At 34.2% G+C, this 15,793-nt stretch overlaps 1 protein-coding gene across 1 annotated transcript in view; it reads right to left on the reverse strand.

Annotated features, from left to right (window-relative positions):
- LOC134153153 (guanine nucleotide-binding protein G(q) subunit alpha) overlaps positions 1–15,793 on the reverse strand; it is a 129,489-nt gene that overhangs the window by 25,086 nt on the left and 88,610 nt on the right. Inside the window, exons 3-5 of the mRNA XM_062599039.1 lie at positions 13,118–13,272; positions 2,057–2,185; positions 941–1,070 (exon numbers count right to left, since the gene is read on the reverse strand). Of these exons, the coding sequence (XP_062455023.1) occupies positions 941–1,070; positions 2,057–2,185; positions 13,118–13,272 (414 nt within the window). The remainder of the gene's footprint in view (positions 1–940; positions 1,071–2,056; positions 2,186–13,117; positions 13,273–15,793) is intronic.

Consider the following 15,793-nt stretch of genomic DNA (forward strand, 5'->3'; position numbering starts at 1 on the left):
CATTCTCTTTCAATGGTGAAATCAACATGTATGCAGAAGAAGGAAGAACATTAAAATACTCTTTATCTGATTTTTGTAAATGAGTGTAGAAAGACCAGTATAAAACAATGTTGGTGAGTAACTCATGTAAGATTAATAAATAACTAGAATAGTCTTCAAGAAGAAAAAAGAAATCTAAAAATTAGATAATCTGTTTACTCTGTAAACCATATACCAAGTCCTGGCTACTAGCCTGCTTTGGCTGCTTAGTTCATACATCACCATCCATCATTTTCTTACTTCTTTTATTCTTTGAAATAACAACACAAGCAGAATGTATAAACCAATACAAATTCCAAATCTTCAGTGTTTGTTCTATTGTCTGCAAAGAACCTATGAAATTTTTTTCCCACTGCCTGAAACCGTAAGAACCTTGCAAGCACTCAAAGCATCCAAGCCCTACTTTCATGACTCTGCTGCTCAACACTAAATGTACAAACAGTTACAATAAGAACATCTTTCTATAGTCAACTATATCCCACTTTAGCATAAAATTGATTCCACCAGTGCTCCTTGCAGAAGATCATTTTGTGCAGTATTTTTTCAAGCTTTCAGGCTTAGCCTCTTGATCACTGTAGTATCTTATACTCCATGTAGCTGTGTAAGATGCTGGTAGACACATTTGGAAAACATTCAAGACCAGACAATCAAGTTGGCTTTGAAAATGTCTCAGAAGAACTAGTAACTTTAAGTTCTGCTGTTTAGCATTGAGTTTTCATTCTATCAATTTGGTCTACCAAACTGAATCTCGAAATAATTATGTGAAAACACACAAACTTCTACCAAAGTTCTCTAAAAACTCATTTTAAATCAATTCTTTATAATATTTTAAATTTAAACTGAATTTTAATGAAATTAATTTTTTCTTTGAAAACATTGCTTTAGGCTTATGCTTGCTTACCTCATTGTCTGACTCCACAAGCACTTGATCATATTCACTAAGGGCTACTAGGAACATGATAGATGTGACATTTTCAAAGCAATGTATCCATTTTCTTCTTTCTGATCGCTGGCCTCCCACATCCACCATTCTGCAATATTAACAACAACTGCATCAACTCCATGAATAGCTTAACAGATAAACATCCATATGCACATACAGAAACCAAATTCAAGAATTTAGCTGAAAACAAAGTTGGTCTGTTTACCTTAGTAATTTTTCCATTTGTATTTAAGATCAATGGAATGTGTTGTAAGCAATAACATTACTGCATTTGCTTTTTTATTTTATGTGATTTCTGAATTTAAATTATTATGGATATCAAAGCCATCAATATTTCTTAATCACGATTTTAGAATGGTGTAAAATTCTGCTCTGTATATTCAGCAAAAAAACATGTGTGTAGACCAGTTGGTGGTCTGCCTTTCTTCCAAGAAATCAGCAAAGTTCTGAACTTGTTAAGGCTGTCCAATTTTTAAGCATATAACCAGAATAAAATACGTATTTACTAATGTTGTTAATAACCAAAATAAAAATTCAGATTTGCTGGCAGTATGTGCTCCCAATTCATTATGCATCTCAGTGTTACTAGACACGCAGGTGTCCTGTATTTCTGCAACTGCAGTTTGCAGTTGTAATGCATAGTTATTTTTTAAAGCAACTGTAATTGCACTCAAAATGAGCTATGACGAAAAATATTTGTAGGAGTGATATTAAACTTGCAAAATGACATTTCTCTCTAAAGATCAAGTACATTAGTTATACTTTTGTATTTAATAATTTACATGAATTAGGAAGACACAGATTATTATTATTAAGAAAATTTCACACAACCATTTTTTGGAAAAATGAATTACATTTTTTTCATTCATAATATACAATTAGAAAAAGATAAGTTTCTTTGTCTTTCATCCTCTTGACATCTGTAACATCAGTTGCTAAACATATGTGGACAATACCACAAAAATAGTACGACCAAGCTCAAAATTAAAAAATACTGGATAATTTGTAAGGTATTACTAATGTAAAAAGAAACAAAAGAAACAAAAGAAATAGGTTTCACAAACATTTTTCTACCTGAAAATGACACTTTGTAAGTCAAATGGATATTCAATAATCCCAGTTGTTGGGACTCGAACTCTAAGCACATCTTGCTGAGTTGGCAGGTAGGCTGGATCTGCGATGCGGTCCAAGTCGTTAAGATAGCTGCAGACAAGGAGAAACAACAGAAATGCAGTACAGTGGCACCATAATCCCAGTAAGGAAAAGAGCAGGGAGGAGCTGGGAAAGGAAATGGGGTGTGGGATAGGAAGAAGGGCAGCAATAAAAAGAGCACTATCGGCATAAAAGAAGGGAGGAAGTATAAAGGTGTGCTCCTTTTTTCCTTCCTGTATTTTTTCCTAGCTTCAAATAAACTCTACAAAGCGGTAGCATGATTATTCTGTTTCTCATACAGATTCTCTTGGCTTTCATGAAGATTGAAGTTTTTCAACTACTCAATTCTGGATAATTTAAAGACATATAATAGGAAAAAATGTGTAAGAAATAAAATGGCACATTTTATTTAAATCTGTGATGTATTTCTTGATATTCACTCTGCAATGTCTGCACAGATATGAACAGATAAACAAAAATCTCCCAAATAATACTTAGCTAATTTAGCTGAAATCATTATCAGTTACAAAATGGTAGGAGGATAAACAGCACTCTTTGGATATATATATATGTATATACACATAAAGCAAAATCCCCCATCCACTGACAAATTAAAAAAAAATTCTAGATCTTGTTATCAGAACAGAGCATTATGATCATCTGTTTGGATCTCTGGCACCTGATATTCCTGTATCTGGACTGAAACTTCTGATCAAGTTAATAGGCCTGTAGCACATGAAATACATCACTGTAATTCTAAAATAATCTGAAACTGCAATAAAATTGCTTGTAAGGGCTTGTTAGCTACAGCACACAATTCTGCTATTGCTTAATCATGTTTTTCAACTATAAAACAGCAGAGTATTGGAGGTTTTAATGAACTTTTGTGAAAGTGAGGCTTCAAAAGACAGGGGCAACATAGCCACCTCTGACAACCTGTTTGAATCCAGGCACTGTATGTCACATGAATTTAGTGCACCAGATAGTTTGCGGTCTTCCCAGGGAACACTGTCTGAGAGAAAGACTGCTGCAGAAAATGAAGTTTTGGTGCATTTGGCTACTTTCAAGCACTATTTGGTCAGAGTCAGGCATTGACAAGATAAAAGAATCTAAGGCTGGCCTGACTCACTCCAAGGGAAGCAGCAATGGACTCCCTGCAAATTCTCAAATCGCTATGTATTTGAAGCTATGAACATGTTCTTTTCTTCATGGTTATTATTCAAGGTGCTCTTTTTTAAATAAAGCCACACAAGGAGTAATTAGACTACTTCTAGATGCTCTGAATAACTTGCTATGAAATAGAGAAAGTAACTTACTATGAACAATGACAGAAACAAAGCAAAAATACAGATGAATTAATTTGTTATATCTATGAGGGATTCAAAAATATTATCAGATTTTCCTCACTATGATTTTATTCATGAAAGATTAAGCTGAGAGTAAATGCTGAATGTGAGAAAATTACACTTACTTAGAAAGATGCATTTAATCATATATCTAAGACACATTATCATATTCAGAAGCCACTACTCTGAAAATATTTTTTCAAAACACTAACTAGTTTCTGTTAACAGTAAAAAGACCTTGAGAATCACAGCATTTCACACAAAAGACAGAGTGGACAAGCTGACCATTAATCTGTTGGGGAAAAAAAGCAACAACAAATGAACAAAATCCATAACTGCCACAACATGAAACCCACAAAAATTCTGAAACACTAACTAGTCCCTTTTCCTCTCTCATTCCAACAAAAGATAAGGTTTTGGTTTGGGGAAAAAAAATTAAAACATGCAAAGAAGCATTGTGGGTCATTACATACTACAGTGGTACTCAGAAGAGCAGGAGTATTTTAAGAGAATGAACTTGTAGGGGGAGGTCACCCATACAATCATCTTGTTGCGCTCCCTAGAAAAACTTCAGCTGCAGTATCCAGTGCATGAGCCTGGTTATTGTACCACTACACTGCAAACACAGTGGTCAAGATATGCAATAGTACATATCTGATGGATTTTAGAAGGGCAATCATTTAACAGGACACTGTTAAACAGTCATGTCTCATTTGTGTTACTGTTTAAAGGGCAGATGGGGATTTTTCTGTCCTACCACAAAACACTGATGCTATTAAGATCAAGAAATATTAACCTATCCTTCAAAAATACATACCTTTTCCTCATTCTCATGCAAGCCTACTCAAGTTCTGCTCTTACACATGTGCTAAACAGAAATTCTTACTCATTTCACCCCAGAGAGCTTATATAGACCACAAGAGAGTTTACACACCCTTACACAGTCCCATTTCTTTCTCTGGAGTGTCTTCAGTATCTTCCCTTATGAGATCTAATGATGCAGAGCTTTCTAAGAAATCTCCTAAATTATGCATTCAAAACCAGAATCAAGGACGCAATGTCAAAACCATTAAAAGCAACATGCACAAAATTTGTTAAAATCTGTATTATCAACAAGTCATAACCAGTATCTGTAAACCAAGAAAAACAATTTAGAATATATCATATGCAACTTATTTTTGTTTCAGGATGACATTAGCCTCTGCTACATTCTTTCTAACTTAACACTTAATAGACATACACATATCACTGTATTTATTTTTTAAATGAAAACCGACTACCTAGTTTTTAGTTGCATAATCTTGCTTTTACTTGAGCATGGGGCAAATACTCAATGAAATTATTTTAAAATAAAAAGCAGCTTTTTCCTCTAAGTTTTCTTTTGTTTTATCTTTATAGATTTTTTTTAACATTCCTGTTGAAGAACAGTAGTGCTGAAATTCAGGTTTTGATGCAATTTGTACAGTCTTGCTCTGGAGCAAATGAATAGAGATTTATTTATTTTGACTTTTGTCATGTGACTGTATTTTCTGTTCAATTACTTTCAGAGTTTTGATGAAGATCAGCCATATTTCCTGTAACCATATTAGTACATATAACTTCACATTCTTCTATCACTTAAACTATTAAAGTATCTATTAAACATGTTTCTGAAAATCATACTGAAAACTTTGCCTGTAGCAACAACACAAAGTTCCTTTCAAGACACTTCTAAATCACTAAAATCTCCTTATATCTCTTTACAAAACTCATGTTTCCTCAAGTACAGACTAGCACAATTGATTGTAGAATACATTATCCTTGTAATACTGGGATTGACACAGGCCCCTCTTCTCTACTGCATCCAGTACACATCTGAATATTTTGCTATGTCACAGAAATGAATTCTCTCCTTAGACATGTGCTGTCTTCCCAAGATGCCAAAGAAAACAAATCAACACATCAATGTTCAATGTCATTATTATGATTTTTGCATTATCTGCGTAACAGTATACTCTGATGTCCCAGGAACTGCATTCACAAAAAACCCAAGATATTTCTCTTCTCAAACACAAAGAAAACATTTTCAGATTGCATTAGGAGGAACAGGGTGATGAACTGATTTTTTAAATCTGGTTGTTTGCTACAGTGGCTACTTTGAAATGATGAGAAGGTATATGTAATATGTAAATGAAGGTAAGTGAATGAAGAAGTATTCAAGAAAAGACAATGGGAATAACATTATTATTTAAATATATGCTAAGACTACATTTTCAAATATTGTTAATATAGCTGTCCCCATAACCCCATAGAACATTTAGAAGTTCATCTAGCTGGTTTATTGTAGCTTAATTCACTGTAATAATAGCGACTTATATTTTCAATTCTTTTTCATACCAGTATGGTTAATATTTCCTTCATTTTTTCATATGAAGGCTGAGGTTAAAAAGAAATTCACCAGACACAAGTGATACAGTACACTGTGGACTGGCAGCACTGTATACACAGACTTTGCATCCTACTGCTTATTGAACTGACAAAACCTAAATAATAATAAAAAAAAATCATTTACCAAGTAGCAACTTTAGATAAAAACAGCAGTACACACATGCAACTGTAAATTTTTTTGAACTACAACTGCGCAGGAGGAAGCTCAACTTCAGCTGTTTGTCACTGTACCTCTGTCCAAGGGTCACTGTCTGTCCCCAGCTGCTGGCTCTTTTGCATGTGCAATTGCTCCATAACCTACTTCTCTCCAAGTGATTTGGACCAATCAAGAAATACTATTGAATTTGTTCAAATTAAGCCAGCTTGTTTGCCTAACAGAGAAAAGGAGCATTGGCACACGCTGCTGTAGTGCAGGAAGGTGAGTCACCAGCAGGGAAGCAGAGTGGAGCAGACTCCTCCACTGATGTCTCTGCAACCAGTGGAGGACTTAAGACTTTCAATTTATAAGACCCCCAAACAGAATGCCAGGGACTATGTGAAATATCTTGAGAGTCACTGAATTCACATTGCTTTGGGTGAAGACTGAAAGGGAGCTCTAAAATTTAGCAGTACTTTCAGAAAGTGAAGATTTTCATTTTTCTCTTTGAGTCATTGCCTGTTAATGACCTGATTCACCCCGGGCTTTTAAGCACTTACCCAATGCAGTCCTAATCAAACTAGCGGCAAATTTGAACACTTCACTCACATGGACAAACAAGTCTTCGTCCTTCTAGGTACGTACAAAAATTTTAAGCACTTAACAGGCAAGCACAGGATATTTTAGCATAAGGCCCTAACTTAAATTAAAAAAAAAAAAGTAAATATTGTAAGTCTGCAGGAGCTTCACCACATGCACGCAAGCACACACAAATTCTGCAATCAGCTTTTGTAACACAACTGCCATTTCAGTATTAACAAGAAATTGCTACACCCGTGCAATCTTGCAAACAAACCATAGGACTTTTAATATACTTGAACTTTAACAGGAAAAATAAATAAAAGTGTTGCCAACAACTGTCAAATGTCAAACTGTCAAACTGTCTTCATTTATTAATGTCAAAATTTAAAATAATAACAATGCTATGGATATTACGAATATCCACTTATGGCAGATTCCAAAATCAGAAAACCACAGTTATTACTAAGAAGTCAGTTCTGCAGTTAGCAGTGCCTAGGCAAACAATTCGGGTCAGAATTACATGGCACTCTGAATTTATTTTTACTGTCTGCTAGCAAATGTCTTATTTTGATGAAACATATTGTAGCTGTGGGCCCTCACCGAAATGGTACTTACTCAACTAAGCTTTATATGAAAGAAAAAAACTAGAAAAATTGCACAAAACTACTTAAAAAAATTTACATAGGTCCGAGTAAATTTATAGTACAGTCCAAGTTTAAAAAGTTAATTATAGCTATAATTAGTTTTGTTAAAATGAATTTGAGTGGCTGCTGAGGTAATTTTCAGCAGGGTTGCTATAGCAACTGGCAGAAGGTGCATTGCCATGGTAACGTACGTGTAACAAGCTGCTGACAGGAGCTCTGTCCTGACGTCAGGGAAGGCTGCCACGGTACCACGGCACGCTTGCGATCTGCACACAGACCAGCAGCAGTGACAACCTTTTGTTTCTCAGTCAGTGCTGAGAATGAAGTACTTATTTTTAAAGAATTGTATATTCTCTATGGCAAGGGCTGAAATGGCAGCCAGCCTTCAAGGAAGTTACCATGTGCTAATGATACCCTTGAAAAGGTACTAATGAAGAAGGACTATCAAAATTTATCTGAATTCACTTTGAATGAAGTTTTTTAACAATTTCAAAATGAACAAACATGGGCCAAGCACATCCCTCCAACTATAAATTACTCTTTTTCCACAGCTTTGAGATCAGATTTATGTTGCAAGTAATCGAGTCATACAGTAGCACTTCCTTGGGAATAATTCCATCAGAATTTCTGTAATTCTAACCTGAACTTAATATACAGCCTAATTTAATTATTGACACTAATAAATGATCTACTTTTATTTTTATTTTATTACTAGGATTTACTAACAAAACTAGTAAAAATGACTTGTTACAACATAGTCACCAAATGATGAGACTTTTTCTTAATATATATGGGGAGAATAGTTCTACAAGGAAACAGGGACAAAACCCCAAGAAACTATAAAGTTTGCTCATACACGTATAGTGACAGTACATGCAAAAATAAAACTCTAATCAAAACCTATGACTAAAGCTCCTTAAGCTAACTATTTAATTAGATTTGCTACATTTCTGTCCTTTGGGGCCTGGATGTTCTGGATTTGGGTGGTGTTATCCTGATACTGGGTTGTTGTCTCTTTTTCTTTTTGAAAAAAATTGAAATGGCTGATGAGACCTTCCTAAATTGGCACTAATTTTGACCTTGTGGTGGAAAACAGTAAGCTTTGAAAGGGCTTTGAAACATGCATTTTTTGAAACTACATATAACTTTTTTGTCTCCTCATAAACAAAACGTTAAAGCTGTTTTAGCAGGATTTTTCCTACTCACAGAGTTGCCAGAGTAACTGAGACAAGTTCGTCTTGGTAACATGCAACACAGCAAACGGAATCAATTTTCAGTGTACTAACACAAGCCTTGAACAAAGCTAAACGTAAACAAGTATTGACCACATTTTCAGAATTTCCACAGACGTCTGTGTTTCTGAGTCTCTATACCATTGGCAAAAAGTTGAGATATGTTTATCCATTTCTAGGATTATCTAATCATAGTCTATAGTAAATACAGTATATCTTAGATTTTTGCAGTGAGGTGGAAAGAAAGGTTGGAGGTGGAAAGAAGACTACACTATGTTCTTTTTATTCTTAGGCCATTCAAACCCAACCTTATCATCCAATCCAATGCCCCTCTTAATTTAGAATTCCTACAAAGCTAAAGACCAACATTTGCAGCAGACTGAAAAAGCAAGTCATCAAATCTAAAAATGTTTGTGCAAACTTTTCAAAATTTAATGGGAAATGTGGTTAAAAGATATACAGATATTTAAAGCATATTCAGTATTGCTCTAAAACAGGGATCCCCAAAAAAATACTTGCTGTATATTTTCCCTTCCTGAATTTCTGTAGTTTAGCTGCTTAATTTTCATTTTCTCTGTAGGATGCATGAATATGGTACGCAGCACATTTTATGTCCCATCTTTCTTTAGACCTTCCTCTTCTATTTGGGGAGTATGTCTGTTGTATAAGATAGGGTAAACAGACTTCTTCTCTACTTTACCTTAGACTGTTTCACGTGGTAAAGATCTGTCATTTTTATTTGCTGTTTTTGTTTTATTTTAAACTATCTGCAAATAAGGTTGTGCAAATTGTGAATACATAAAACCAGAACCTACTATTCGGCAACATAAAAATACAAATATTCAAGTATATTCAGAAAGAAAGTAATGAAAAAAATAAAGACCAATATAAAAGTGTTTATTAAATAATAGTATGGTTGTGTATATGAGAATTTGATCTTCTCACAGATAGCTAACTGTTTCACTTTATAATTTGTTACACCATTAACATGAGCTAGCAGCTTAACAGTTCTCTGTCTTCCACAGACTCCTGCAAAAATTACAGTAATACTCCTTCTGGAGATCTCATACAAACATGGGATGCCCTAAGAATTCCCTAGAGCCTCATGAAACAAAAGAATTTATGTTCTGATCACCAGAGGCAATAGAGCTAACACAGTAAACTGTGGAGTAATAACTCATATTCACATATGGATCTTTACCTTTGAGGGTCACTAAGCACATTCTGTTTAGCACAAAGTCAACTCCACTGAAATGCATCTGTTTCTGAAGTGGAACATGGAAGCAAAATGTTACCTTTACAGGATAGATATGAAAGAACTAATTGTTCAGCTTCAGCTACAGGGGACTTAAAACTCTAATCGCATACTAGCATACAAAAATTACTATCTGACCAAAGCACTACAGTTAATATTCTGGTGAAAGATGACATGTGAACGTTAATGAGCAGACATTACCCACAGTAATCTCTTTTATTCCCTGCTAACTATCAGCGATATTCTGAAGATGTCCTGGAAGTCACATACCTTGGAGCTCTGCATCACTTCTTACAAAGGAAACTACTGGCTTTTATGTATTAACTGTCCAGCTACGTCAGCTCACATTACTGTATATGAACAGCTGTGTTATCATACAATAACAAAGGAGCTCAAAACTAGATTGTTAAAATTAGCGGCAAATGCAGAAACCAAAGTCTGATGGATTCTCTACATGTATGACTAACAAAGTAATGCACTTTAAAACACTTTAAAACATTGCCAGGCATAGATGAAGTGGGTAGGGACTTGGGAGAGAGTTATATTTAATTACCTGAAACATTATAAAATGTAGCTATAGAAAGGAAGCTAAACAGGTATTATTAACATTGCTTGTGTACGATGTGGAAAATCCTTAGCTGCGGGTACACAATGACATAATTCTTCCGTAATAGGAAATTTTCAGTTAAACTCTAAAGAATTTCTACTTTTTTTTTAGTAAGGGGAGGAACTCTTGTTATGCTGTGGAAAAAAAGGTGATGAGCCTCTACAAACTCTGGTTATAACCCTAATGCTGCAGGTTGCAACATAAAAGTGAAATATTACTTCTAACAAATATCTCTTCTTGGCACAATTGTTGCCTCCCTTTCCTTCAGGCTTTGAAAAGCCATGATACAGTCATGCTCCTGACCGGCAACTTGTTCTCACTTGGCTAAAGGTCTTAACACCCTCTATGGGAAAGAGGGAGAAAAAGATCTCATCTCTCACAGCTATTATTTCAGGCATGGTAGTGTTCATTTCTATCTGTCTCATACTGCTAATAGTATCTTTGAAGCCATAAAGGGAAGTGGTTTAGTGGTAAATAAGCGGATAAGTTGCCCGGTAATGTATATGGAAAGTGAATAATCTCTATTTACCTGATGTGCTCCTCACTTTACCACTGATAAGAGTCTAGAAATTACTTTAAAAACAATATGAGTATCTAACCTTTGAAGCATCCAATTGTAAAGAGAGACACTGGAATATAATTGCTGGGGTACCAAGAGATTCAAGTCAACTCCCACCTTTCAGGAATTTTTTTTCTTAGACACTACCCTCACCTCTTCTGGTAAAAAGCCATCTAGATGTATTCCTCCAGTGTAGGTATAAACATGTGGGTATACATGCGCTAGGTATAAAAACATCACAAGTGTTGTTAACAATGACAAAGCAGGTCAAAAGATGACAAAGTGAAAGAACAGGACATACTAGAAACTAGAAATAGAATTTAGAAATACAAAATCCTGAGTGAGAGATTTAGAAGACAATATGCGCTAACAGAGGAAGAAAACACAGAGCAATAAAAAGAACAGATAAAAATAATGATATTGTAAAAACAGGGCAGAATAAACACTAAGAAGATGAAAGAACAGACTCACACAAAGGATTAATTATGAATAAGTGTAACATATTAGCACATATGCCTAAAAGCATTGGGTGCTTACTTCCTTTTAATTGTTTTGTGAATTTTGTTTATATGAACCTATTATAGCCTATTATAATTAAAAACAGCAAATCTGCCAAAACTCATGTGGTTAAATGGCTAAATATATTGAGTTTTAAAAATAACCAATCAACTAGTATGTTTATCTTTTGTAAGGGACCATACTAAGAAATTTGCTTCTATAACTTCTTAATGAATTGTTTCCTACTATTTTTAATACTACTCTAAAGATCTGCTGCGGTGACAATTTCATTAGAATTGGGTCAACACTAAGATATTCAGTAAAATTTGTCCTGAAGCAGCATCAGATATTTAATTTCCTACTTTGGAGACTCACTAATTCCATTTTTATCCTCCATACTTGTATGTATTTACATACTTCTATTTTAAGAATTTCTAGTACCATATCTATTGTGGAATCAAAGCTAGGACTTACAAACATAAGAAATACAAAGTACAAGGAAGGCTCTGCTTCACCTTCTACTTACGTTTGCTATTCATTTCAATATGAGAACAGTCTGAAAGTATATTGTCAACTTAATTGTGCCTAATAGTGCAGACCTTGGAAGTTTTTGCCATAGCTTTAATAATCAAATATCTTTTTTTTTTGTAGTAGTAGTAGGCAACACCAAAAGGTCATCCTGCCCTACCATCAACTATTTTTTCATAGATCTGACATTCTACCCAAGTTATATGCTACATTTGTCAGAGCAATTGAATTTCTTGGAAGCAACTTTTAGATAGGCCTCAGGCTCCAGTGTTAAATTCTACTTTGCTATTTTATCAAAACTCTGCCAAGAAAGTACAAGCACAGCATTCAAGACCAAGCTTAGTCATATAAACATTTTTATTGTTGTTGACCTATAACAAATGAGATTTAACATAAAATGCTTTCAGAAATAACTACTACATTATCCATGTCCCATTCTCCTATGGACTGCACTTAAAGTTACTTTCTGTCTTCTGATAGCAATTTTTTTTTTGTGGAGATTGCAGTAATTTTTTTCCACCATTTAAAAATTGAAGTCTGTTTTCAGTTACATGTCTGCAGTCTTAGTAGGCATGTTCTTGCAACTTTAGGCCTTGTTTGTACAACGGAAAAAACAGTTGAATAAAACACAAAAATGCTTGTGGTACTATTTACCTCACCACTAAGACTGCATAAGAACTCTGACAGACTGGAGCAAATGTTAGAAAACAGAAAGGGCATTAAAATTTTTATCAGTTGGACAGAGGTCTACTTTTGATTGCATTTCTCAGCGTTCACTGGTGTCATTATACTGCACAAAAGTACTTCTGCGCAACTTACATTTGTGAGCTTAAGTCAGAGAATAGTAAAGTCTTGAATAGATTTAACAAAAGAACAACAAAAACACTAGTGATTAACTATCCCTAATAATTATCTTTTGTAAAATTTGATTATAGGCTTATGTTCTAGGAAACAGACATGCATACAGTATTAAACTAGATACACTACCTATCCTAAAGCAGACTTTAAATCCAGTTTAAGTGCATATTCATGTATGTTTGCACATGCCTACACACATTTGTACACACACATTAGTACACCCACATGTAAAAAAAATATAGTATAAGAAGTTAAATTTGCTTTGTTAGAACAGAAATAGGATACATTGTTTGTAATCACTATATACTTACTACTTAGTTGAATCTGATAACTGATACTCCCGTCGTCTATCATAACATTCCTGGATTCCAGGGTCGTTCCATAAACTTCTTATTGCATCTACATAGGGGTTCTCAAAAGTTGACACCTTCTCCACATCCACTTCTCGAACTAATTGTGCATGAGCCTAATTTGAAAGAAAGAAAACAATAAAATGTACTTCATTTTCTATGATTGTAGATAGTTCATATACAGTGAACACAATTATGAGGAATACTTTCTCAGACTAGTCATCTCACCAAAGCATATAAACAATTTGAAATCAACTATCATGAAGAAGTTTGTAAAGATGGGTAAGGAAATGACATGTATAGGGAATTCCAGAAATGAGAAAGATCAACATATTGTTTACCTTCATGCCACTAGACACTGTCAAACAGAATACCTACCATCCAAACTCCCAATTGTCCACTCGCTAGCAACTGAACCTGTACTACTTGTACAACATATAGAAAAGACAATGAAAATCTGTAACATTCAAAGATGAATATTCTACCAAAATCTGCATTTAGGTGAATGAACTTATTAATGGAGAAAAAGGGAAAGAGTAACATTGATTAACTGGAGAAGATCTTAAAGAAAATGGTAAATGAACAGGAATAAATAAAATCACTGAATAAATTATGAATAAGCAATGATAAGCTGTGTTCCAACAATGCAAAATAGTAATAGATATGATAGGACAGAAGAGGAATTAATAAATGTGTGTGGACCCATACTTCTGGAAGAAGTCCATCCTAATCCTGTGTTACTTAGATGAAAATTCATCATTCATCAATTCACATTAAAATTCATTTTTAAGGTATTTTTGAAGAAAGCTTTCAATTTTAATTTTTCAGGAATGATTTTAGGGCATACAAAATATTTGCTTTTCAAATGATAAGCAGCTAATGAACTTGATAGCTTTAGATTATGATGGAAGCAGAATGGGAAGGAGGGAGGGAATTTGCCTTTCAAAGAAATCTATCATCAAAAACAAGTTTTAATGTTACCACAAGCATAACAGAAGTTACTACTAAAGAAAGAAAAGCTAGTTTCTTAGAAATAGTCTCTAGCCTCAGTCTGCACTATAAATTATGAAGATCTATTTAAGATTCTTAAAAAAACATCTCTTGAAAATGGGGTTGCTAATTGAAAATAACTTTGAATAATTTAAATCATTATCCTAAATATGGTTAAAATGTAGTGCTAAATTTGTGCTAAAATTGCTACATACACACTTATGTAACATATATATGTGCATGTACACATACACACACACACACACACACACAGAGAGAGAGAGAGAGAGAGGAAAGGAGGGAGGGAGAAAGAATAGACCTTAGAGCAGAACTTAGTCAAACAAAACCCTAAGGAATTCTATTCTCAAAACCAGTCAGTAGTTCAGGTAAGGACACAAACCTCTTTCCATTTTAAATTAGGTGAATGCACACTAAAAGGACTGTTTTTGTTCTTTTAAATAAATTTATCCTCTGTTTATACATACCCCACCCCACCACTGTCATCCTTCTTTAGACTACGCAGGAGAATGATGCTACTGCTCATTCTTTAAAATAAAAAAATACACCTGCAACTATTAGTTTACTCAGGCGGAAATAAAGAGCTCCAAGTTCAACGTGAAGGATGTGTGTACAGAGAATATATGTTCTCTGTTATCAGAACCCAAGTTCATAAATTTTAAGGAACTGTACTTTCTTTTGAAACATTTTGTCCATCCATTCCCAAAGTATCTGAACAAATCACAAAGGGTTTCCAAATTTTATAATGAATAAGCAAGAAATGCTATCCTATCAAGCACGAGCCAATGCTTTGTGAAACAGGAAGACTTTTTAATGGAAAAAGTCTTTTATCAAGCTCAGTTATATATTTCATTGGCTTTGCATTCTTCCAAAAGAATGATGACCCAAATATTTGCTCACTTCTTATGACAAATTCATAAAACAATATTCTTAGATACTGATTTTTATTGTTCTTAAGCCCTGAAATTATGATATCAAAATGCTAACATTCAAAATTCACTATTTCAAAGTTGTTTCTCTATTCAAAAGTTGCTCTTAAACCTTCATTAGAAATATTTGCTCTCTAACAGATGCCCAACTATTCTATATAAGCAGTAGAGATAATCATAAACGATAAGTATTTAAATCAGTTATCTATTTAGACTTGTAATTGCTCAGAATAGTCCAGTCTTACATTGCTTTATTTATCAGTTCTGTATGTCCTGCCCTAGAATTAATATGACTTCGTACTATGTAATAAAACTTTTGAAATAAATTGTGATACATGCCTGTGAGTTGTATCCACCAGAAAACCAGCTAAGCCTTTTTAAAAGAAAACAAAGACTCATGACAGTTTGCACCCTACTGACATACAGCTCTTCATATCAATGCTTTTTTTCTTTAAAGTCCCCTCTTACAGATTTAAAGTCTTTGTACACTTCAGCTGTGTCTTCTGATTCCCCAGAAGTACTATACTTTCCTGTAGATTACAATTTCTTTCTTTCTTTCTTGGAGTCTTTGTCAGTCAATATCTTTTGCAGGCTTCTAATTTCGGGTCACAGAGTGAGAGATCTAAATATGGGATCTCATCTATTGGCTTAACTCTGTTAAAAGTCAAAAGTAATTCTACTGAAACGTAATGAGATGCAG

Source organism: Rhea pennata, chromosome Z (genome assembly GCF_028389875.1).
Source record: "Rhea pennata isolate bPtePen1 chromosome Z, bPtePen1.pri, whole genome shotgun sequence".
Classification (NCBI taxonomy): Eukaryota; Metazoa; Chordata; class Aves; order Rheiformes; family Rheidae; genus Rhea; species Rhea pennata.